General features: G+C 41.8%; 1 protein-coding gene across 3 annotated transcripts in view; it reads left to right on the plus strand.

Annotated features, from left to right (window-relative positions):
- Nucleotides 1–26,385, plus strand: part of GRIK2 (glutamate ionotropic receptor kainate type subunit 2) — a 1,356,701-nt gene that overhangs the window by 1,309,342 nt on the left and 20,974 nt on the right. For 2 of the 3 annotated variants that reach the window (XM_073626997.1, XM_073626998.1), the window contains one exon: nt 1,833–2,083. In XM_073626997.1, coding sequence (XP_073483098.1) covers nt 1,833–2,083 — 251 coding nt within the window. Of the gene's footprint in view, nt 1–1,832; nt 2,084–7,218; nt 7,505–26,385 lie in introns of all 3 variants that reach the window. The other variant, XM_073627000.1, reaches the window with a different exon arrangement.

The raw sequence follows: 26,385 nt of genomic DNA on the forward strand, positions 1-26,385 counted from the left end.
GGAGCCACGTGCAGGGCCATGTTTTAACAGCAACACCTATAGATCCCTGTGTCGGGAGTCCCATTGTTGACTTTGGGACACAGCTAATTTATCTCAAAATTACATCTGTGTGGGTGCATGTCCCCAAACTCACCCTGGGTGTATTGGAGGCCATGCACCTGCACTAGACATGTGCAATTTGTTTCGTTCCAAATTCGTTTTTTTAACTCATTTAGACAAATTTGTTAATTCGGAAATATCCAAATTAACGAAAACCTGTTTAACAAATTTTTCTGAATATTTGTAAATTTGAATATAGAAAAATTAGTAAATTTTATAATTCAGAAATTTGGAAATTCGAAATTCAAAAATCTGAAAACCCAAAAATTTGAAAATCTGAAATTATAACTAACTAATAATAACTTAACTATTACTAACTTTTAAATTATAGGTATTTGAATTTCCTTTCAAATTTGGCTGTTAGTGAACGTAATGAATATGAATTTATCCGAAGTTATGAATTATCCGAAATAACGAATGCCGTACCTAAACTAATGGAACACAACAATTTAATAATAATAAAAACTTTTTTATTATTATTTATTATTAATTTGTTCTGTTCCATTTGTTTATATGCAGCATTCGTTATTTCGGATAATTTGTAATTTCGGATAAATTTGTTTTAGTTACGTTCACTAACATAGCCAAATTTGAAAGGAAATTCCAATACCTATAATTTAATAATTAGTTATTGTTAGTTAGTTAGTTATCCTTTAGAATTTTCAGATTTTTGTTCTTTTTGACTTTTTTGATTTTCTTTCTTATTTTCGGATTTTCAAATTTATTGGATTTTTGAATTTACGAACTCACGAATTTTCGAATTTATGAATTTTCGAATTTATGAATTGCGATCATAATGAATAACCCGCAAAAAAACCCAAATGAAATGAAAATGTACAAATTGTTCAGCAGTACACATGTTTAACCTGCACCCGCATCCACACAGATATCATATCTGTACAGCTGCTGTGTCTTAATAGACAACAATGGGATTTCTGGCATGGGGATTCATGCAACATCTATGCATCCCCATCCCGGTAAACCCAGCCCTGCACAAGGCATGGATGTAATCTACTTGTGTAAATGAGGCCTTAGATTTGAAGTTTATACACTGAACTATTGTGTTAGAACTCAATATAAAGATTGACTGAAACAGAAATAAAAATATCGCGAATGAATTCCTATAATCTAAATTGTACATATTAAATGTTGTAATCTACGGTAATTAAAGGGGTTGTAAAGGTAAAAATTTTTTCACCTTAATGCATTCTATGCATTAAGGTGAAAAAACTTTTGACAGTACCGCCGCCCCCAGGCCCCCCGTTTTACTTACCTGACGCCTCGAATCTTCGCTCCTCGTCCTCGTCAGCTTCATTGCAGCTCAGCCTGGTCGCTGATTGGCTGCATTGGATGGATTGAAAGCAGCGCAGCCATTGGCTCGCGCTGCTGTCAATCACATCCGATGACGCGGCGCGCCGGGGGGCGGGGCCGAGTGATACAGCGAGCGGCTATAGCCGCCGGCTGTATCACGGGAGCGCGCCCGCAAGCACTCACCACCGTGCGAGGGAGCTCGCATGAAGGTGGTAAATGCTTGCGGGGAGGAGCTGAAACAGCCGCCGAGGGACCCCAGAAGACCAGGTTCGGGGCCACTCTGTGCAGAACGAGCTGCACAGTGAAGGTAAGTATAACATGTTTGTTATTTAAAAAAAAAAAAAAAAATAACTTTACAACCCCTTTAAGAGTCACTGCAATGAGTACAATGCAATAATAATGGTGTATTTTCATTCTTGCAGGTTCCCCTTATAGAGATAAAATAACCATAGCCATTCTTCAGCTTCAAGAGGAAGGAATTCTGCATATGATGAAAGAAAAATGGTGGAGGGGCAATGGGTGCCCTGAAGAGGAAAGTAAAGAAGCCAGTGCCCTAGGAGTACAGAATATTGGAGGAATTTTTATTGTTTTGGCTGCTGGACTGGTCCTTTCAGTATTCGTTGCAGTCGGAGAGTTTTTATACAAGTCAAAAAAAAATGCTCAGCTAGAAAAGGTAAGTTGGCATTCAAGAAAAAACACAGTAAGCTAATAGTAGTTAGTCACATTCATCTGGACTCACTATGTAATGTTAAACAGTACCACAGTTGCCAACATTTGGAAATAATTATAATGGACACAATGAGGACAATTTAAGAAATTATTTGATTTGTTCATATAATCATTTGTTTAAAATAAGTAAACAGGGATTTTCTTTTCACATGATTGGATAAATGAAGTGAATCTTCAAACAAATTATTTTGTGAACTTTCTTAATTAATTTAGTAATCAATGGAAAATCTAAAAAGAGCAGGATCAAAAAATGGGTGTGTTCAATAAAGTGGGAGAGCTCTTACAAGGTTGGCTTATACTGTTGCCCCTTTACACTTTGCTTTCCTATATTTTAGATAAAATAGGGCCTGAGTTTACACTAAAGAGAAAGTGAGAATAAACCCAACTATAGTGTGTAGTAGAAAAACAAGCCTGATTGTTATTCTGTTTGATCAAATAAGTGTTTATCATTGGTGTCAAGGGATATTGCAATGAACCTCATAGTTGGTGTCAGTGGGATAAAATAAGCCCCAGTTGTTGATGTTAATGAAATAAATGTAGAGGGAGGTAAGATGAAATCTTTGGTGTTATTGATATCAAATTAAACCTGAAGCTGTTGGTGTCAGTTGAAGTGTTTACCTGAGCACACTCCCTTGCTGCCATTCTATCTTTGCTGGACTGGAACTAAAATGTGACTGTTGGGCAGGTGATCCATCCGACAAGTCACAACTGCAGTACCATGTGTTGAAATGTACCCCCAGAGTCATACATACAGTAAACTCACAATTCCCTCTACCTAGAACACTACATACACTCACATTTGCAGACCTACATATACTCATATTTCTGCATTACATACAGTATTCAACCCCCCACAGTCCTACATACTCTCACATCCCCACCTGCAGCTCTACATATATACATCTTTACTCTGTATCTCCTTACCCCATCCTCCTCTAAGGAGCTGGAGAAGAACTGTGCCTTATAAAAATTGCTGCAGGCAGTGCTTTAACACACATCCCTTCACTTCCCTCATTGCTTTCCTTGACATTACAGAACCCTCTTCACCCACACCATACTGACCCTTAGCAAGTGCAGGAGACAGAAACTGCAAGCAGCCCAGAAGACATGCAGAGTCAGGTAGGCATGACTAACCCAGAGATGTAAGCGTCATTTGGAAAATTATATTTAAAGGCAAACACTTATTAATGTTCTGAGCGACTCCAGTGGGTAGATCACCCTACCAGAGTACCAAATCCTGCCCCTCTGCTATAGACTTTTTTTGTATACATATGAGATTCAATCTCTCTGATGTATGATTCCTCTATTTTACGAAGGATCCAAGTATTTATTGTATATTTTTCCTGCGCTACCAATAGTAGGTAAAATATATTATCAACACCTAACTGGATATAATTTTAGGATCAATCTGGGTACTATGAAAAAGGAGGCCCATCAGTGGTATTATATGCAAGAGCCAGATGCAGATTTCCTAGTTTAATATTTATTAGAAAACATGCTGTCTTGGTGCTGTATTGGCACTCACGCCTACCATTAGGCTGGACTCACTCTGCTTCATGTGCATTGCAGCGTGAGTGATAATATACATGCACTGGTGTGAACTGGCCCATGTAGTTTCAAAACGCACTGAACTGTAGCACATAGATGTTAACCAGCCACAAAGGAAAGAATAGGATCTTCACTAGGGGCGCATGAGTTTTGCTGCATTAAAGCAGAAAAGTGTGAATGGGCCTTATGTGGCTTGCAAGATGGAAAAACTGCAAAAAATATATATATATATATGTCCTATCATAACTATAACAAAGGGTGTGCAGAAAGGGTGTAGACTGCAAAACTTATACTGCAGGTCATTATTAAAGCACTTCATGCATGAACAAATAAGTCTTATCATATTTTACATTTATCCATTAGCTATATCAGTGAAAGTCTGTGAAATTTTTAAAAACATAACATGTTTTGTGTTCTGGAAGAAGAACCTGGCCTTATTCACTGTGTGACTCTGCTTAAAAACAAACTCCATGTTAATACTGAGTTCTTCTGAGCTTTGTGAATGTGAAATGCATGATGTAGACAATCTCCTTACTGGGCTCCATGGATGTCTGTACATACATGAAGTTCCAGGAGACTTCAGAAGCTTTGATAACGGAATTTATGAGGAAGAAATCCTTTGATACGGCTACACAAATATTGTATCTTCAGAATAAACCACTACACAGAAAAGATGAATGATATTTTGACCAAACAGAACACTGATTACTTGAATGTAATTATATTCAGCTGAAGTGAGGTATTAGATACAAATTGTATTTCATGTAACCATAATGCAAAACACACTTTAGCTATTGACATATGCTTACACTTCAGATGCACTGTATATCTTTTGTTTGAGACCAAAATTAAGGACTTAAGATATGTCATTCTTTTTTGTAATACCTTAAGTGAGATTTAGGCTGAGCAGATATAATATTACCATACATTGATTTGCAGTACCAAGAACCCATCTCCAGTAATTATCTGCACAAGAATTCAATTTGATGAACGATCGCCCTACATGTCCCTGAACCCTCACAGTATTCTAATTCTGAAAGTGGAACTGACATTTAACCCTTACACAAACACTAAAATGTAATCTAACCCATAAAATTAACTCTTAGTACTTAGCATAGCACCAAAATGTAAACTTGATTGTCATCCCTGGAAATAAATCTTTAAAGCGATCCTGTAACTTTAACAACAACAATTGTATAAGGGCAAGAGTTAGTAGGCATACTTCCACATTGCCAGGGAAATACATAAATACATAAAACCCATGTATTTACATAAAGTACAGTATATGGACTGAAATCTAAATTAACCTTAAACACTTAAGCCCCTTTTACACTTACGGACCATTCATCTGTTTTTCATCCATCCGTTGACGGATGAAAAATGGACATCAATGAGTTCCATGGAAAAACAGAGGACAAAGGATGATCATTTATTTGCATCTGTTTTCATCCACTTACATCAACATCTGTTTTTTTGGAACCCTATTTTTCATCCGTCAAAAAATGGAACGGACGAAAAACAAATGTTAGCAGATGACATCCACTTACATCCGTTCCATCGTGGGAAGCCGGCTGCTACATTCTTAACAATTGATGAGTCATCTGCTGTCAGCTGAATGCTAAAAAAAAATTGCTGGCAAAAAAAATTGGAGGAAAAAAAATTGTGAAAAAAAAGGGTGTGGGGTCCAGACCCTTATCTGAGCATGCAGCCCAGCAGGTCAGGAAAGGGAGGGGATGAGCGAGCACCCACCCCCCGAACCATACCAGCCCACATGCCCTCAACATGGGGAGGATGGGTGCTTTGGGGGTGCTCCCAACAACCCTGGCCGGTGGTGGTTGGAGTCTGCAGGCAAGGAAATCTGGAAGCCCCTCTTAACAAGGGGGCCCCTAGATCTTGCCCACCCTATGTGAATAGGTAGGGGCACATCGTACCCCTACCAATTCACCCCAAAAAGCAGTGAAATGTAAAAAAAAAAAAGAGTCATTTTTTGACAAGTCCTTTATTAAAAAATAGCTCTAAGCTGTCTTCTCCCCAAGCCATATCTCCCAGTGCTGTCTTCTCCCACCAGCTGTCTTTTCCCGGAGCCACCTTCTCCTGCTTCTGTCTTCTTCCTTCCGGCCACGGTTGTCTTCCTCGCTGCTGCTGTCTTCTTCCTCGCCGCCGGTTACCTGCTAAAAACAAAAAAGCCGCTCTTCTCCTGAGGCTGTCTTTCTCCATTGTTTAGTACCCGCTGTCTGACATCTCTTATATAGCCATGGGGCATGTCCAAGCAATGACATCACAAGGGGTGCGCTCTCCCCGGGTGATGTCATTGGATGGCAATGCCTCATGGCTATATAAGAGATGTCAGACAGCGGGGGACAACACAATGGAGGAAGAAAACCTCAGGAGAAGAGTGGCTTTTTTGTTTTTAGCGGGTAACCTCTGCCGAGGAAGAAGACAGCGGCGACGAGAAAGAAGACATTGGAAACAAGGAAGAAGACAACAGTGCTGGAGAAGATGGCTTCATAAGAAGACGGGAGAAGATGACATCGGGAGAAGAAGACACCGGGAGAGACGGCTCGGGGAGAAGACAGCTCAGAGCTATTTTTTTAATAAAGGACTCTTTAAGAAAACAGCTCTTGTTTTTGTTTAAATTTCACTGCTTTTTGGGGTGAATGGGTAGGAGTACAATGTACCCTATACCCATTCACATAGGGGGTGGGATCTGGGGACCCCCTTTTTAAAGGGGGCTTTCGGATTCCGATAAGCCCCCCGCCAGCAGACCCCAACAATCATCAGCCAGGGTTGTCAGGAAGAGGCCCTTGTCCCCATCAACATGGGGGCAAGGTGCTTTGGGGTGGGGGGGCAGCACAGAGCCTCCCTGCCCTAAAGCAGCCACCCCCCTTGTTGAGGGCATGCAGCCTGCTATGGTTCAGGAGGGGGGTGGGCACTCACTCGTCCCCTCCCTTTTCTGACCTTCCGGGCTGCATGCTTGGATAAGGGTTTGGTATGGATTTTGAGGGGCACCCCTCATTATTTTTATTTTAACTGTGGCGTGGGGGGGTGTTAATCCAAATCCATACTAGCCTCAAAGGGCCTGGTATGGACCTGACGGGGGATCCCATGCCTTTTTTTGCATTTTTGTTTTTGCTGGGTTTTTTTTACATTAAGCTGTCAGCGGGGAACCCTGCTGACAGCTGATGACTAATCAGTTGTTAAGGATGCGCCAGCCGGCTTCTTGGCAATCAGCTATATACAGTGTTTGTAGTTCAGTTCAGTCACTTTTTTTTAATGAAAAACGGATGAAAAACTGATGAGCACGGTTGAAAAACAAATGAAAAACTGATGAATACGTCATCCATTTTTACGTGACTGAACTGATTAAATGAATGGTCCATATGTGTGAAAGAGGCCTAACACTTAAACCCTGTCACTTAAACCCTTAAACCACAGCTTTAGCTTTATCTTCAACAATAAAACAGCCTCTGCAAAACTATACTTGTCAGCTAGCAAAACTACTGGTGCTAAAACTACTTTTTTCCTGTCAAGATCTACAGCTCCAACTTCAGGCCCTCTGAAACGCATTGTCCTAGCAACCACCCGCACACTTCACCAGCTGCCGGCCCTCCGAGTCACGTGGTACTGAGGGCGGCTCTAGCTTGTCTGAAGGCCAGCGAGTCTCCTACGAATGAGACCTCTCAGTGTGCAGAGTGTCGGCAGCTGCACCCTGATTCGGATATCCTGTCTCCTAGTGTTAGCTGCAAGCCTTTGTCCACGACATGTAATGCTGAGGGAAGTCAACTAGCGGATGACAAGCCTATATCTACTCATGTTTGTGAGTGTATTAATTTTATACTATTTTTATCTATTGAATAAAAAGGTTTTGCACCAGAGCCTGTGCGCTCTTTAATCCATTTGTGTTTCTAAATTCACAATGCATAAAGTCACAGCTTTGCTAAAATCCAATCTTCACTGTTTGTGTCTTGAAATATTAAAGTATTGCCCAAATTTCAATACTCAATATGTACCAGTATACATGTATGTATCTGCAATAAGGTAATATTGCCTTGGTGTAGAACAGGGGTCTCAAACTGGTGGCCCTCCAGCTGAGCAACTACAAGTCCCATGAGGCATTGCAAGGCTAACAATTACAAGCATGACTCCCACAGGCAGAGACACGATGGTACTTGTAGTTTGGAAACAGCTGGAGGGCCGCTAGTTTGAGACCCCTGGCATAGAAGAACACGTGGCTTTTGTTCACAGAGTAGCACAATCAATGTGCAGTTAAACGCAGATCTTTGATAATGTGTAGCTTTTCCTATAGGCTGCTATCGTTATTCTGATCATGGAACAGCTTTGTACTTGATTGTGCTTGATTTATGTTCACACAGCAGAGTGATCAAAATCATATAGATAGCTGTTTTCTTACCCATCCTTTGTGCAAGAATATATATTTTTGCTATTTAAAAATGTATATCTATAATACTGAGAAGATTTATTTGTGCTGATATGTATTGGAAATTCAAGAATATAATATAGGTGCTTTCTTTAGATCTATGGAGGATTAAAGGGGGAAAAAATTACAGTTTCACAGCTTATATCAAGTAAACATTAATTAGAGACATAAGCGAGCATTAAAAAAGTAGTACATCCCTATACTTATAAATACAATCATTTGGAAAATTGGAGTAGCTCAGCTATTTGCATACTTGCATTGCTTTCCTGTAACCACAAGATGGTGTATTGTTATGTTAAATGAAAGTATTATTGTTTTATGCAATGCAGTTGGTTGGAAAGCAATGTAGTGTAAGTATTACTGAAAATATGCATGTTGAACAGTTAAGAATTTTAAAATGCTGAATGTTTCCAATCATATATATATATTTTTTCAAATAATATAATTGGGGAAATGTATGGTTATTTAGGATCACAGAACCAATTATGTAAATCTTCTTTTTTCAGTTTTTATATCTTACAGAAGGTTCCAGACTGAATCATATTTAAAGAAAAACAAAACATTTGTTGAATCGTATAAGTCTACTATTAAATTTTGATAGAACATTAACTTTCTTAATGTTATGTTTCCCACAGGAAAAAAAACATTAAAAAAAGTTAACTTCGAAATGGGTACCTATACTGCATGTTAAAATGGACCTTTTTGGGCCCAAAAAATAACTTAAAACCCTGGAAAAACAGTATATTTTCTGAAAGCAGAGACACTAGAATAAAACATTTTTAATTTGCTAAATGTTGCTTGATATTTGTGCTACTCTTTGGTTTAAATAGATACCAGATATGTCAAGCTATAAAATTACATGCACCTGTGAAATAAGTGTAAAACTACAATTATCAAATAGACGATGCTTTATAAAGCTTTTCAACTCATCAATTTAGAGTTGACCATAAATAATTGCCTAAACATTATTCATCTCACTCTGCTGTGGACAGTGACACCTAATATGTGTAACCCGAGTGCTGTTTACATATGAACATCCTGTGTGGATAAGTGTGTGTGTGTGTGCCTGGGAAGGGTCCTTTTAAATGTTACATTTTTTTAAATTACATTTTTTTTATGTTATATTTTCCCTTTACTATAATACTTTTAAAGGGGGCTGACAAGCCCCTTTGTGATATAATAAGCAGTGATAGGTGCTCTTCTTGGGAGCATTAATAATCAGACCCTTGATGTCTCCCTTGCACTGCTTGCAAACATATTGTGTACAGACAGTACTTTAGTTGTTTATATTTCTTAACACTGCTGGATATAATCTGACAGCACTGACCACAGAAGTGCTGAGAGCAGAGCCCTTCTGGGCTCACAAAAAAGTGAGAGCATTGGTGAACAGATGTTCATTGTTCACCAGTCCTTCACCACTTGCTATCCTAAGGATCCTCACTCAACTTCCTTAATGTTAACCCAGAGTGTTTCTCAAACTTGGGACATTATGTAAAAACAGCCACCCTGAGTAGCAGTTTTTTTTTTTTTTTTACAGTTTTTACATTAAATCTGAGCCCAAGAAATGGTCAGGGTTAAGGTTAAGAAGTATAAAAAAAAATTCCATAAACACTTGGGCTGGGACAATAAATTAAACCTTGCCTTTGCTGAATCTGGAAAAACTAGCCATTGCAAACAATGCAAATACATTTAGAAGTAAACACTCCCATGTCATAAGCTTATTTAAAGCAGCAAGAAGTATAAATACTGCTTTAACGTACATCAAGAAAAGGACATAACATAACATTTAAGATTATTGTCAAATTTAATGTAATTTCTAAAAACTGTATTGTGGCAATGCCAGCACACCAGCAATCTTGTTTTCAAAGTTGTCCCTTTGGTTATACATGGGACATTTCGAGTACTTTGTTTAATAACATCTTCTCTCATTAGAAGAGTGACATTGTGTATATACAACCTCAATATGCTTGTGCATAATACACATGTATAGGAGCTTGCAGGACACTTTAGTCTGTTTGTGGACTGCACAAGCACATGCAGTATACCTGGATGGTAGCTATATGCCATTGTGCATTTTCAGTTATAGCAAATTAAGTATTCACTTGCCCATGTACTTTTGTACATATTGTGTATATATACCATACATGGCATTTCTTGGTCTGCATGCTTTGATTTTGTTTATACTGTTTTTCTAACAGAATGTTATCAGAGACACTGTGATTTCTGCTCTCTTTCATAAATGTTTCATCCTAATTGCTACATGCCACTCCTGGTACCTGTCTCTCAGTACAGGATTTACATAACAGCGCCCCCCAGGTATTACCTACTATATGCATGTGCGGCAAAGTGAATCTGCTGTACTGGCTCCTGCTTAATGTCTATTCATACTTATGTATGATTAGTCCCCCCCGAGTGAAGCATGTCTACATCTATGGTACTGTCTCTTTTTTTCCGTTTTCATCATGTCTTTCTTGGTATACGTGCATTTAAAGTCTAGTAACACTTGGATGTAATGCACATTTACATGTGTTTGCTGGACCTATTAATCCATTTGCAGACTGAACATGTGCTCAGACAAAAATAACATGTTTTATGTTTTTTTTTTATTTAGAAGAATTGTGCATTCACAATATAAGTGCTGCATGTTACCTGTTTGATTGTAAATATTGTATATATCGTACTCTTTTTAATTTCCACACGTTGGCATTATTTACACTGTTTTGGTGGGAATATGATGTCAGTGACATTGGGAGTTTTTTTCTCCTATTGGAGGATGATCTCTTTATACAGTATGTTTGCACTCTTTATTGTATGTTTATCACAAGCTTTAAGAAGGAGACCTGCACAATTCCAGAAAAATTCCTTCTCTATATGATCATGGAATAAAAAGTCTTTGAAACAAGCTTGTTGGTGTGCTGGCTTCATATAAATGTAAATGTCCGCTCGCTGCGATCATTTATTTTTAGCTGCTTCGTCGAATCTTGTCTCCTGTAATGTCAAATCTTTTCTCTCTATGTCGAATAATCTTGGACTAACAAAGTTAGGTTAGGCACATTCGACCGCAGGTTTTATAGACACAGATCGCTAGCGTCACCGTCATGTAGAATCTTCTATCTATCTATATCGAACTTTTGTCACAAAGATACAAAAATATGATGGATACAAAAATAAAGCATTTTTTTATTTTCGGATCTTTTGGATTTTGGATTCTGCGCGTTCGTTATCATTTTGTTAAAACGAACACGAAATTCCCATAAATTTGGATGATAATGAATGCACATGTCTATATATTATCTATGGCCAGTTGGGAGATATTGAAACACCCTTTTTACCATATGGTCGAGTCAGCATGGTTTGCGAAAATAATGTTGATCCTAAAGGAACTAGCTGTATGCCAATATGCTAATACATCCAGCCCTTCCATGTGAGAGTCTTTTTTGAAGCTGCAGGAAGGACAAACTTTTCAGTTGCTCTATCTGCAGTAGCTCACATGAAGAGCTTCAGCGTGCAATGTATTTCTTCTCTGCTTTTCTTTGACAGATAACAATTGTAGACTTATACAGCATGCTGATAGCTTATTTGGTTGGCAAATTATTTGTATGTACATTGATCATTCCATCACTTTTAACGGTATTGCATTTCTCTAGATGGATTATATATTTTTTTTAATACAAGCTAAATGCCAACCAGTTAAAACTATAAATCTTGAGCTAAGACACGTGGTACTGCACTACTGAATAAATGTGTGACTATTCACTTTATATTTTCAAACATATACTGTACAGATAAAATAAGAAAATAGGGATTTTCTTTTCACATAATTGGATAGCTGAAATCAAACTTCACACATTTTAATGTATGAACATTATCAAATACTTCAGTAAATCAGCCTCAAATGTCTCAGCTAAAATATAATATTTTATACTCCAGCCAAAATAAAAAAATGAATAGACCATTAAAAAAACAAAGAAGTAGCTTTTGACAGCAATACCCACTTACCATTCAGAACTAATTCTTTTGGGGTGTCAGTCAGTTGTTGTTTTGTCTAAAAAACTTTCCCCACAAAGGGAAGCTTGTTTTTCAACCAAATATCAGGATGTATTGATGTTAATCATTAGTAGAAATATTCTGACTTGTCACCAAATTTGCTAAAAAATATTAAGTGTTTTTTTTTTTTTTTTTGTATATAGTACTTTGATGTAATGGACTTTAGGTAAAATGGACTGTTTAATATTTGTACTCTTGTAAATGCATAAAAACTATAGGATATTTGTAAATCTTTTGGCTCATATTAATCATTCATCCTATTTAATAAATACACTGAAATTACATTACTATTTAAAAGAGGTCCTAAAAAGTACCCCCATGTTTTTCCTTCCACTAACATCATAAGTCCAGCACCCATCTAAACACTCATGTATCATAGCTGATTAGAAAGCAGTTGGGTTTCAGTTGTCTTGATATACAGTATATTTGGCTGCAAATGATAGTTTCCCTAGCCTTATTATTATGTCTCTACTGTGTGCGAAGCAGCCAACTTTCACCTGGCACTGAGACTGTATAAATTACTTTTTTCCTAGTAAATATACATTTTGTTAGTAAAAAGACAGAGAAATTCAAATCAACACTTGTACCAATCATGAAAAATTAGATTTGCAGGAAAGCAAAAATAAAAATAATCAGCTCTTTGGGCTTCCAGGGGAAACACAGCAACAAAGTAAAGTTGAGCTTCTCGAAAGATAACTTCCAAATGTGGATGTTATGAGAAATTAACGTGGTTTTAAAGGAGGGCGCATGCGTGGCTTCCGGCATGGTGGACGTGTTCTGAGTGAGCTCTGGGACCCGTCGACTCTCTGTGACTTCCACAATGCTACACCAGCTTATATCAGCATCGGGGGTAAGCCTGAACAAATCCTCTATCCAGTGAACCAATGGCTCCCACTGCTGCCAGTCTCAGCCTGACAGTCAATGAGGAGAGAGAGGTGGCAGGGCTGAGCTGCGGCTCTGTCTCTGAATGGAAATTCAGAGCAGTGGCTCGGGAGCGCTTGTGCTTGGGTACCCCATAGCAAGATTAGCAAGATGCTTGCTCTGGGGGCACTCAACAGGATGGAGAGACCATGAGCACTGGTGGGGACTTAAGAAGAGAAGGATCAGGGCTGCTCTGTGCAAAACTACTGCACAGAGCAAGTAAGTATGACATGTTTGTTTTTTTTTTATTGCCTTTAATATCACTTTAATCTTACCCTAAAATCTCACTTGTAGAGTAATCCTATTCAGGGCCAGAACAATTCACTGGCAAATTCAGTGATCAATCAACCTGCAATCAAGCCTGGAAAAATACTGTACAGTGGGTAGAGAGTCCTAATAATGTGGCTTTGAGGGCCACATGAGAAATACACCAATACTTTAAATGATATGCTTGACAAAAAACTGTATATGGTGTCATGCAAAAGTATTATTTTTAAGGGACAGTGGGCTCCATTCACAAACTAGTATCTTACTGCATCCGAGTATGTGGTAAGATACCGCACATCATTTTTTGGCATTCACTAAAAAATGCTACAAAAATACTGCATGAGTTATTTTATGAAGTCATGCAGTATTTTAGTAGTGGTAGCCAGCGTCCTTAACAGAGGCTGTAAATAGCTGTTTTTTAAATAGCTGGTGGCCGCTGGCATCCTTAACAACCAGTAACTGTTATGGTTGCTAAGGTGTGGGCGGGCAGCTGCCGCATTCTTATCAAGTGACTAGTTATCAGCTGTCAGCGTGTTTCCTGGCTGACAGCCGAATGTAAAAAAAAGAATTGCCGGCAATAAAAAGTTAAGAAAAAAAAAACGTATGCGATCACCTCAATCCATACCAGGGCCTTCGGGTCTGGTATGCTTTTAGAGGAAACCTCATGCCAATATAAAGAAAAATGGGTCCCCCCAATCCATACCAGACCCTTATTTTAGCATTCGGCCCAGCAGGTCAGGAAAGGGGATGAATGAGCAAGCATTCCTTCTCCTGAACCATACCAGGCCACATGCCCTCAGCATCCGTGGGTGCTTTGTGATATCACCGACTGGAGGCATGCTGGGTCGGTGAAGTCACAAGGGGGCAGTGTCACCCAGTGATGTCACCAGGTGGCACCGCGACTTATTTATGAACTGGCAGATGGTGGATCTGACAGACGGCGGGAGCCTTCATCGGGAGCGGATCCCCTTCTTTTGGGTTGGCAGTGGCGGCAGGCATCGTGCTTGACAATTGATCTACTCCCGGGTACTTTTTTAAATTTTTGTTTTTTAAATACTTGAGGTGATTGTAGCTGTATTAGTGCAATTGTGACAGAGAAAATTGAGTACCGTCCATGATACTTTTTTATTTGCACTAACATACAATCTTTCAGGACAAGTTTTCGGGATATGTCCCCTTCTTCAAGGTCCAAGCAGTACTCCAGCAGTTAGTGCAAATAAAAAAAGTATGATTGGCAGTACTCAGTTTTCTCTGTTTTTTAAATAAAAGACTTGTCAAAAACGGTCTACTATCTTTTTACACTGCACTTTTTTTTGGTGAAAGAGTAGGGGTACTATGTAGGGGCCCATTGTTAAAGGCCCTACCCACAGACCCCCAAAACCACTGGCTAGGGTTGTGGGAAAGAGGCCCTTGTCCCCCATCAACATGGGGACAAGGTGCTTTGGGGGGTGACCAAGCCCCCCCTGCCCCAAACCACCCATCCATGTTATGGGCATTTGGACCGGTACGGTTCAGGAGGGGGCGCTCGCTCGTCCCCTTCCTTTCCTGACCTGCCAGGCTGCATGCTCTGATAATGATCTGATAAGGATTGGGGAAGACCCCATGCCATTTTTTTCATTTTTTCTCATTTCCAGTAACTTACATTCAGCTGTCAGAGGGGAATCTCATCAGCTTCATGAGGCTGATGAAGGAGGCATGGCCTTGCCTCGAAAACATGTTCCGATTGTCCAGCACAGTGGTAGATGGCACCAAGGTCTCTCAGCTCCGGAATACTCCAATACCAAGAGATCCTGCCTGCCTCTCCCCGAGTCTCTGCCTTGCGGCTTCAGCTTCAACTGACACACAGTGCCCGTTGCTGACATCCAAGGCTCCTTCGTTTCTATACTGTCCACCTGACAAGCCTTTCTAACTGAGCACCATGTGAGTGTATTCATTATCATTACCTTATATTTTTGCAACGTGTTAAATAAATGATACTTCACTAGAAGTGGCTTGGTGCTTCTCTTCCCCCCTGTCCCTTCTTTTGTTTTCACACTAATCGGGTTCCCAGCTCCTCCTGGAAGCAGCCTTGCCATCTAGCAGCCACACATAAGAGACTTTTCATTTGTATCTGACCTCTAAAATCCCCATTGGGATTATTATAGACTCACCATCTGGACTGATTTATTGCAAACAATCAGCATTATTTATATGCTATATACATTATCCTTAGCCAGAAGATCCTTGCACTGAGCTCTACACTTTATTTGTATTATCTCCTCTTTTGTTACAACAGGAAAGTTCACTCAAAAAATAAAGCTAAAACTCTTATCTTCATACAAATTGGCCAGCACTGCAACAGTGTTATAATATAACATCCCCATGACTAAGCTCCAGGGGGTGGAGTAAAATGTGTGGGGGTGTGGCCTGGCCTGAGTCCAGACAGAGGTTGCCACTCCATTCATTGCAGTAGGACACCATAGATGTGCAACTTCCAGGGGTTACCCTTCCTTTCTTGAACTGCAACATATAATGTTATATGTGTTATAATATAGTCTGTGAGCTTTTTCTCATAGTGCTACACTGGATTGTCTTACTAGTTCTCCAATCCCCAATTATTCCCCAGAAATTCAAAATATAGACTTTAGCAAAGAAATTGAATAGTGTCAGAAAAGTATGCAAGCACTTTAATTATAACACTCCCCCATCGTTAAAAAGATAAAATGTGGATAAATTCAGCCAAGATTATGCATCAGTGTCCATATGTAAACATGATCAAATAGAATATTAATCAATAAGTGTCCAATGATAAAATAAAATAATAAGTGTCCAATTCCATAATCTATTATTATATAGCACTCCTTTATCAATCCTTATGTCACCAATGTGTTACTGAGAATCAACTCTCCTCTTGTGCATCAAAGGGTGATTTGATTCTTCACCCACAAGTGTACATATACTGTATGCTCACCCTCATGGATGGACCTCTATATTATCGACAGCCATTGATCTTTCTCAATCTGGTATCACATTGTTCACAAAGCCTCCAGGTACCAGAAAGCTTATCCTCAATGGATTATCCTCAGTGGAATAAACAAAAATAACATAGTGCTCTTCGCTTTGTCTTTATTGAAACATGTGGATTAGAAACACTTATAGGGCGTACACATGGTCGGACTTTGTTCGGACATTCCGACAACAAAATCCATGGATTTTTTCCGACGGATATTGGCTCAGACTTGTCTTGCATACACATGGTCACACAAAGTTGTCGGAAAATCCGATCGTTCTGAACGCGGTGACGTAAAACACGTACGTCGGGACTATAAACGGGGCAGTGGCCAATAGCTTTCATCTCTTTATTTATTCTGAGCATGCGTGGCACTTTGTCCGTCAGATTTGTGTACACACGATCGGAATTTCCGACAATGGATTTTGTTGTCGGAAAATTTTATCTCCTGCTCTCCAACTTTGTGTGTCGGAAAATCCGATGGAAAATGTCCGATGGAGCCCACACACGGTCGGAATTTCCGACAACACGCTCCGATCGGACATTTTCCATCGGAAAATCTGACCGTGTGTACGGGCCATTACATGTATAAAATCCTTCCAAGTTCTTGTAAAACCTCCATGCATAGAACATTAATAGCCATTAAATGCCATAGCTTCACTAGTCTATCATTGCTCTTATCTTTCCCTCCAGCAGTGTCTGTGTGTCGGCCCTACCCCATCTATGCTTCATCAGCCTAATCAGATTTTATTTTATCTTGAAATAAATATTATAATATATTATTTGAGAGACAATAGCCACAAATATTGTACAGTGGCTTAACAGTATTTAAGCAGCTTGGTAAGCTTGCAGTGTATGAGGGAAGAGGGAAAGATGTTCCAGGTTTTACCTTGAAACATATACCACAAATATTGTACAATAGCTGGAAACCTGGAAAGAAGAGTTGAGTGAATCTCACTGGATTTGATTCAAAGGGTTTGGCAAACACACCCAAAAACTAGCATTTTGCAAATTTCAATTCTCTCCATTTTCAAAGATAATAAGTGAGAGGTGAGACATGTACAAATGCTAAAAAAATGTTTTTTAAATAACAAATTACCAATCAACTCCTCCAAGGTTTAAAGAGCAATATTAAAAATGCGGAATTTTTCAAAATGCTCTATATAGGGATGTCCTAAACCTTCTAAAATCACATATGCCGCTAATTGCCATTTTTGTTGCTAAATAAAGCAGCCAGGAATTCCTTTCATCTATAACAAAACCTTATTTTAGATAAGGGTCTGGTGTAGAATGTAAAGAATGAAACATTTTTAGCAGGTAAATGACATTTCCTGCTGGCTTCATTTTTATTTTATTTTTTGTAAAAAAAAAAATAATGAGTGACATGTAATAAAGAAAATGAAAACAAAAAACTTTTTTTGAGAAATACTATTCAGTGAGTTGTCCAACTAAGGCTTAAAGGCCAGGATTAACAATACACAATTTCTTTAAAGTAGAAGTATGGGATTTTCAAAAAAATGTGAAATGTGCTTGCATCATATCCTCTTCTCTCTCTCTAAACTGTAATCAGACTACATTTCCCATGAATCTATGGAATTGCAATGAATGTGGGAGGGTACACTGGTACACTAGGCCTCTACATGTAAATGTGAACAAGCCCACTTGTACATAAATCACACCCCTCATTCTGCAGCCAGCAAGCCATAGATAACAAACAGTATGATAGGTTACAGCCTTATAAATGCAAAGCATTTTAATATAAATGCATATTAATATAATAATAATTTAATGCATTTAATATAAATGTAAACCAGTGCAGCTTATCAGTGACCACCAGTGCCGCATGTCAGGGACCACCAGTGCCGCATGTCAGAGACCACCTGTGCTGCTTGTCAGGGATCACCTGTGCCACTTGTCAGGGACCACCAGTGCTGCATGTCAGGGACAACCTTTGCTGCATGTAAAGGGACCACCAGTGCCGCTTGTCAGGGACCACCAGTGCCGCTTGTCAGGGACCACCAGTGCTGCATATAAGGGACCACCAGTGCCACTTGTCAGGGACCACCAGTGCCGCATATCAGGGACCACCAGTGTCACTTGTCAGGGACTACTAGTGCTGCATGTCAGGGACCACCAGTGCCACTTTCCAGGGACCACCAATGCTGCTTGTCAGGGACCACCAGTGCTGCTTGTCAGGGATCACCAGTGCCACATGTCAGGGACCACCAGTGCCACTTGTCAGGGACCACCTGTGCCGCATGTAAGGGACCACCTGTGCTGCTTGTCAGGGACCACCATTGCCACTTGTCAGGGACCACCAGTGCCACATATCAGGGACCACCAGTACCACTTGTCAGGGACCATCAGTGCTGCATGTCAGGAACCACCAGTGACGCTTTTCAGGGACCACCAGTGCTACTTGTCAGGGATCACCAATGCTGCATGTCAGGGACCACCAGTGCCACATGTCAGGGACCACAAGTGCCGCTTGTCAGGGACCACCTGTGCCGCATGTAAGGGACCACCAGTGCCTCTTGTCAGGGACCACCAGTGTCACTTGTCAGGGACCACCAGTGCCGCATATAAGGGACCACCAGTGCCGCATATAAGGGACCACCGGTGCCACTTGTCAGGGACCACCAGTGCAGCATATCAGGGACCACCAGTGCCACTTGTCAGGGACCACCAGTGCTGCTTGTCAGGGACCACCAGTGCCGCTTGTCAGGGACCACCAGTGCCATATGTCAGGGACCACCAGTGCTGCTTGTCAGGGACCACCAGTGCCGCTTGTCAGGGACCACCAGTGCCACATGTCAGGGACCACCAGTGCCACTTGTCAGGGACCACCTGTGCCGCATGTAAGGGACCACCAGTGCTGCTTGTCAGGGACCACCTGTGCTGCTTGTCAGGTACCACCAGTGCCGCATGTCAGGGACCACCATTGCCACTTGTCAGGGACCACCTGTACTTCTTATCAGGGACCACCAGTGCCACTTGCCAGGAACCACCAATGCTGCTTGTCAGGGACCACCAGTGCTGCTTGTCAGGGACCACCAGTGCCACATGTAAGGGACCACCAGTGCCACTTGTCAGGGACCACCTGTGTCGCATGTAAGGGACCACCTGTGCTGCTTGTCAGGGACCACCAGTGCCACTTGTCAGGGACCACCAGTGCCACATATCAGGGACCACCTGTGCTGCTTGTCAGGGACCACCAGTGCTGCATGTCAGGGACTACCAGTGCTGCTTTTCAGGGACCACCAGTGCTGTTTGTCAGGGACCACCAGTGCCGCATGTCAGGGACCACCAGTGACACATGTCAGGGACCACCAGTGCCGCTTGTCAGGGACCACCTGTGCTGCATGTAAGGGAACACCAGTGCCTCTTGTCAGGGACCACCAGTGCTGCTTGTCAGGGACCACCAGTGCCGCATATAAGGGACCACCGGTGCCACTTGTCAGGGTCCGCCAGTGCCACTTGTCAGGGACCATCAGTGCTGCATATCAGGGACCACCAGTGCCACTTGTCAGGGACCACCAGTGCTGCATGTCAGGGACCACCAGTGCCACTTTTCAGGGACCACCAATGCTGCTTGTGAGGGACCACCAGTGCCGCATGTCAGGGACCACCAGTGACACATGTCAGGGACCACCAGTGCCACTTGTCAGGGACCACCTGTACTGCATGTAAGGGAACACCAGTGCCTCTTGTCAGGGACCACCAGTGCTGCTTGTCAGGGACCACCAGTGCCGCATATAAGGGACCACCGGTGCCACTTGTCAGGGTCCGCCAGTGCCGCTTGTCAGGGACCACCAGAGCTGCATGTCAGGGACCACCAGTTCCACTTTTCAGGGACCACCAGTGCTGCATGTCAGGGACCACCAGTGCCGCTTTTCAGGGACCACCAGTGACACATGTCAGGGACCACCGGTGCTGCTCGTCAGGGACCACCTGTACCACATGTAAGGGACCACCAGTGCCTCTTGTCAGGGACCACCAGTGCCGCATGTCAGGGACCACCATTGCCGCTTGTCAGGGACCACCTGTGCTGCATGTAAGGGACCACCAGTGGTGCATGTCAGGGACCACCAGTGCCGTTTGTCAGGGACCACCAGTGCCACTTGTCAGGGACCACCAGTGCCACTTGTCAGGGACCACCAGTGCCGCATGTCAGGGACCACCAGTGCTGCATGGGGTCATTTACAGAAATCATCGGGATGACAGAGCGGGGGATTTCCCGCTGTGACAGGTATTGTATTGTTTGTGAAATACTGATTACTATAATCTCCTGTCTCCCACCTGCATTGGCACAGTGCGCTGTCAATCACAATGCCCACGGGAGGCGGGACATTACAGTAATTGGTATTTCACATACAATACAATACCTGTCACAGCCAGAGATCCCCGCTGTGTCTTCTGGCAATTTCTGATTACGATCATCTGCACGGAGGTAGCGGGTGGTGGGGAAAGGGGCAGGGGGGCAGATTGGAGGTGGAGTGGGGGCATATTTCTGGCAGGGAGCAGAGGAGGAGGAGGGAGGAGAGAGGAGAAGGAAGACACCTTCTCCATGGGTGGCACAGACCGGGGCTGAGACCTCCTCTGCCCACTACAGGAAAAAGAACTCCCTGCTCGCTTTACAGAGAACTACAAGGCGGAGTGTCAGACTGCTGGCTGAGGTTACTGGAGGGATAGCAGGCAGCGGTCTTGCAAACAGGAAATTATCAGGCAATAATGGTTTTTCAGCAAGTTCAGCAGGCTATTGCAGAGGAACTACAGAGCTCAGAAGAACATGGATGACATAGTTGGTGAAGGTAGGAGATCAGCAACGAGAACATGGAAAAAAAAATTGCCTGGAGTTCTGCTGTAAATGACATGCTTAGAGTATTCCCTAAACCTGTTTGTGAAGCATAACATCTTTAGGATGTACACAAGCAAAAGTGACATTCACAAAGAAAAAATACCATTAAAATGGCTGCTAAGTGACATCTACCATTGCTAAATAAAGCAGCTGGGATGATAAATTCCATTTATCAATACCAGACTCCTATTCTAGAGGGCCTGGTATTGATTGTAAAGAGGGTTTCCCTAAAAATCCATATGTCTAAATCTTATGGTTGATGAAGGTCTGGTATGGATTTTAACTTTAACCCCATGCATAAAATAGATGGTGTGTTCCCCCAATATTTAATATTAGACCTTTTGAGTGGGAATTCAATGCAAAAAAAATAGAAAATAAAAAGTGTAGGATCCCCCTAAAATCCACAAAACATCTATATCTATCTATATTTAAACATTCTTCCCAGCAGGCCAGGAAAGGGGGAATTTAAAAATTTGGATATGTCCTTTGGTAAGATCACATCAGTCAATTTGTTTAACAGGGGGTAACAGGGAGTAACAGACCACAGTTTTTCCAAGTGCCTCACATAATTTCTAGTAGAATCAGTTGTTAAGGACTTTGTAGTTTGAAGAAGTTATGATAACCTCCATAGTTATAATTTAATTTGCTTTGCTGAATCAAACATTAATTGGGGGGGAGTAATTTATTTCCAATATAATGGGATGCAGGCTGGAAGTGCTTTCAAGAGATCCATCAAGAATGATTGTTTTGTTGGTAAGGATGTGAAATAGAGGAGGTCATATCCCAGGAGAATATTTACATTTTCTTCACCTGATTCCAAAACCTGTATAATATCTGTTAAATCCAGAATACATAAAACCATCATGCTGCTGGCATCTCCAGGAAAGGGTAAGCACTGTGGGGAGATTTTGTGCAGGGTTCTAGGGGTCCTGTTCTAGTATGACACAATCTTCAAATCCTGTTTATTGGAATTTGCTAGAAATGGATGCTGTATGGATAAGCCATAGTATCTGCTAGGCTTGTTCATCTGAAAAAGTAGTCTTTTGTAGTCAGCAACCACATGGTTCTAGTGCTGGCTGTGAGTTCTGCCTGCTTTGTGCCAAAAACATTCCTATGGGTAGCTCCTACTTTCATGGATCAGAGGATCGAAAGCACATTGGTCATCAAATGAGATACTGAGATCATCATGCAATGACGCGCAGAGTTCCTTATACAGCACCTCTTCAATGTACTGCATTTTGGACCCTTCTGGAATAATGGCAGTAGATTGAACATTTTACCCTTGTATTATTGTATTGGATGCAAAAGAATGGCCACTGAATAGTTTTTTTCTCTTTGAAGCCTTGAAAGCCTGGAATCCTTGCACAGGCATTTGAACATAAAAGGCCCCCTTTACAAAAATTGCCTGGGGCAGTGGACCTTTAGTTCTCTGTGTTTCAGAGAACACTGCCCTCAACAATCTCACCCTACTCACATACCAGCAGAATTAGAAGGGGTTAAGTCTTCCCTTTGAATGCTTCCATATTTCCTCTTTATTCTCATCAGAAGCATCCCAATGTTTCTCCTAGTTCATATCATTCTCATCAGTCTCCTACTGCCTCTGCCTCACAAGAATAAAGGCAGCGGGGAAAGTAACTTCTGGCTATCCTCTTCTTCCTGCTGCTGTCCTTTCAGGGCCAGGTTTATTAGACCCTGAAATGTGTGCTCCTGGAGGAACACGAGAGGGATTGTATCATTATCACCATTTTGTTCATTTCTACAAAAAGTGGCACACCTCCTAAATAATGAGCCAGTGAGGATGAAAAGATTTCCAACTGCCTAGAGCCTGATCTCATATCATAACTGCACAGTTACTCTTTAATGACATGCTGCTGATGTAGCCCCTTAGAAGACAGGGTACTTTATTATCAACTGCTGGACCACAAGGCCAAAGACATGTACCAAACAAGGTGCATATGAAAATTTTACCTGATGATTGGTGGCCAATGCCTGGCTAAGATGGCATAGGGTCATCCACCTCTTGACATGGGCCTGTAAAGCTGAGAGAAGCCTTGGCCCAGTGTGCTTTCTACTTTCTATTGAATATGTTCTGGGGTGATTACTGGTTCTGAATAGTCAAAGGCTGAGTTGAAGCCAATGATTAGAATGGGTACAAGTGACTGTACTCTCACAAATGTACAAGACACGTTGTGGCACCCCATTCTTCAACAGTGTGCCCCATACTGCATCACCTTCAGGTGCCAACGGATTGAACCATTGTGCCATAAAGGTTATGTGGCATCCCTGCCCATGCTTACTGGACCAGATGTCTGTGGTCATGTGTACCCTGCTGCTGACAATAAGGTCCTGTGACACAGACAGATTACATTTTACAAGCAGCTGGAGGGCAGGGATGGCATCCTGGGCAAAATATTGGGAACTGGGTAACTGTCACTGTGGTGTAGCATAGGTCATAAATGCATTGAAGTGGATTGATTTCATGAGTGGGGAGTGGCTGCAAATGTATTCATTTTGACAAGCTGCCATTAAGATTCATGAGTGGCATGAAATGACTCAGGACATATTTCTGTCTTCAACTACAGCAGCTGCGGAAGAGACAACTGCCTTAGGGAGCATGCTGCTGAAGACAGTGAGGTGAGTATAGGAGAATTCTCCAAAGGTTTAAGGCGTCAGTTGAACCTACTCAGCATGATCCTTATCACCCTCTTTCCTGCTTGATGTGGCACATCTTAAAGTATATGTGAACCCTCACTTTGTAAAACAACCCATTTAGTTGAAAATAGAAATGAAAGGCAAAACATTTGTGAATTTGTATATATATATATATGAAAGCAGAGGGTGGAGAAACAGCAACACACAGGTCTTCCCAGTGAATAGCTGTGCGGGGGGGGTAGCACATGACTAATTATTGAAAGAGAGCAGGCTGAGTTCCCAGCACAACCAGAAACTGACCATGATGTGCTCTTATGCCTAGTGTGGTAAATTTTTAATAGGAAAGAAGAAAGAGTGGCAGGATTGCCAGGAATTTCACACAAAGGAAGCAGTGTATAGAGAACAGGATACTTTTCATACAAGTATGTGGTACAGCAGGTACATATTACAGAAAAATGAAATTTTGGGGTAACATATTCTTTAAGCTTTTGAAACCTCTTGTGAGAGTTGCCTTTATGTCACTATTGATTGCAGAAGATGCTGTAGAAGAATCTGGGGGTGGGGGGAGAGGTATGGAGAGTGAAAAATGAGGAGTAGGAGGAGTGTGGGCCTTTTTCTGCCAACTTTTCTCATTGAGTTGCTGCTCCACTGAGCTCTGTGGTGTAGAGCTATGTGTCTCCTGATCTATGTAGTGCCCAAATGGATGGTATTTTTACCATGGCTAATACTGCAGTCAGAGGCTACAGACCACAATGATGCTATCAACACAAATACATTAAAAAGACCCACACTGCAGAGTTTTGTGGACCAGCCCTGCAGTGACTAATACCTGTACAGTTGCCTGTACTGGTGGGGCAGCACTAACAGATGCATTAGGATGGCTGCTTCCTTCAGTCCTCTGCAAGCTGCTTCTGTCCTTGGACAAGATCCTCTCCCGCTGCTTTTCTTCCTCTTCCCCATAACTTTCCTGCCCTCCAATCGGTGGAACCCACAGATGTCCTGACACCTCAACATCCTCCTCCTTCTCATTACTGGAGCTCCTTGAGTGTAAACTCCAGCTGCTGGAACATCAATTTATGCTTTATGCTCTTGGTGCTATAATAATATATTCCTTCCTCAATATTTGAAATGAGAAATACTTGCAGCAAAGCAGTGATCTTGTGATGAAATAATTTTGCTGGCTCCTCATTGTCAGTTTGTGGAACTATGGGAGAATTCACAAATGAGGAGGAGGAGGAAGAGAAGGGCACAGTAGCAGCAATTGCAGATAACTGTCTGCTCTGTGAGAGGAAGAACACGATGTTGCACCCACAAATGCTTTATTTTTTCTTCTGATACTCCATGCAGAACCACTGCCTCTCTCTTTAGTCCTGCCTGACTTTTTAAGGAAGGGGAGTGCCCAAATATAATGGCAGCTATGGTAATAAGGTAAATAAACATGTGGGGCTTTGGTTCACAATACTTTACAGCACAAGTATGCAGTTATGTGCTGCAAACAAAGGGCAGTTGTGCCTGTATATACCTTCCAAAAACAACACAAAACCCTTAAACACTAAACCCAAACCTATATCTTTATTTGTGTACCTTGCAGAAACAAGTGGGGGGGGCTCTCAGATAAATGACAACCACAGTTGTTGCTGGCACACACAAAAAGATAATCTTAAAAGGGGCTCTTACATAATTGGTAAGGTTTAATAAAGCGCATTACTTTACATTTATCAATATTAAACCTCTTTTGCCATGTACTTGCCCACTCCTCTATTTTGTTGAAGTGTTCTTATAAAGTTTTATTATATCTTGTTATGAAATTATTGCCATGCTTAGCTTCATATGGCCAGAAAATTCTGAGATTGAACTATTTATACCAACCTCTGTATTCTTTATGAACAAATTAACCAGTTACCAACCGGCCCATAGCCGAATGATGGCTACAGTTTGGTTGGTTAACTCTGGGAGGGCTACACTGATGTCCTCCCAGAAAACCGCTCCTGCACGCCCCCCAAGGTGCCCACACAGGAACATCCGTGTTCGCTGGGTTCACGGAACCCGGCGCAACACGGATCACGGTAAAGAGCCAATGACAGCGCCCCTTTATCACATGATTGCTCCATCCAATGATGGAGCAATCACAAGTGTAAACAATGCTGGGTCATCAGGAGTTCATCACTCTCCTCTCCTCACACCGATGCAGCGTGAGAGTAGAGGAGAGCTATACGGTGCCAACCTGTGAGTTTTTTTTTATATATATCAGTGCCCAGCAGTGCCCACCAGTGCCACAGCAGTTCCCAACAGTGCCACAACAGTGCCATCTGTGTCACCTGTGCCACCTCTGTGCCACACCAGTGCCACCTAGGCCCATCAGTGCTACCTGTGCCCATCAGTGCCACCTATGCCCATCAGTGCTCATCTGCACCCCTGCAGTGCCACATCAGTGCTGCCTGTGCCCACCAGTGCTGCCTGTGCCCACCAGTGCCTCCTGTGCCCACCAGTGCCACCTCTGTGCCACCTCTGTGCCACCAGAGCCAC

Source organism: Aquarana catesbeiana, linkage group LG04 (assembly GCF_042186555.1).
Source record: "Aquarana catesbeiana isolate 2022-GZ linkage group LG04, ASM4218655v1, whole genome shotgun sequence".
In the NCBI taxonomy this organism is placed as follows: Eukaryota; Metazoa; Chordata; class Amphibia; order Anura; family Ranidae; genus Aquarana; species Aquarana catesbeiana.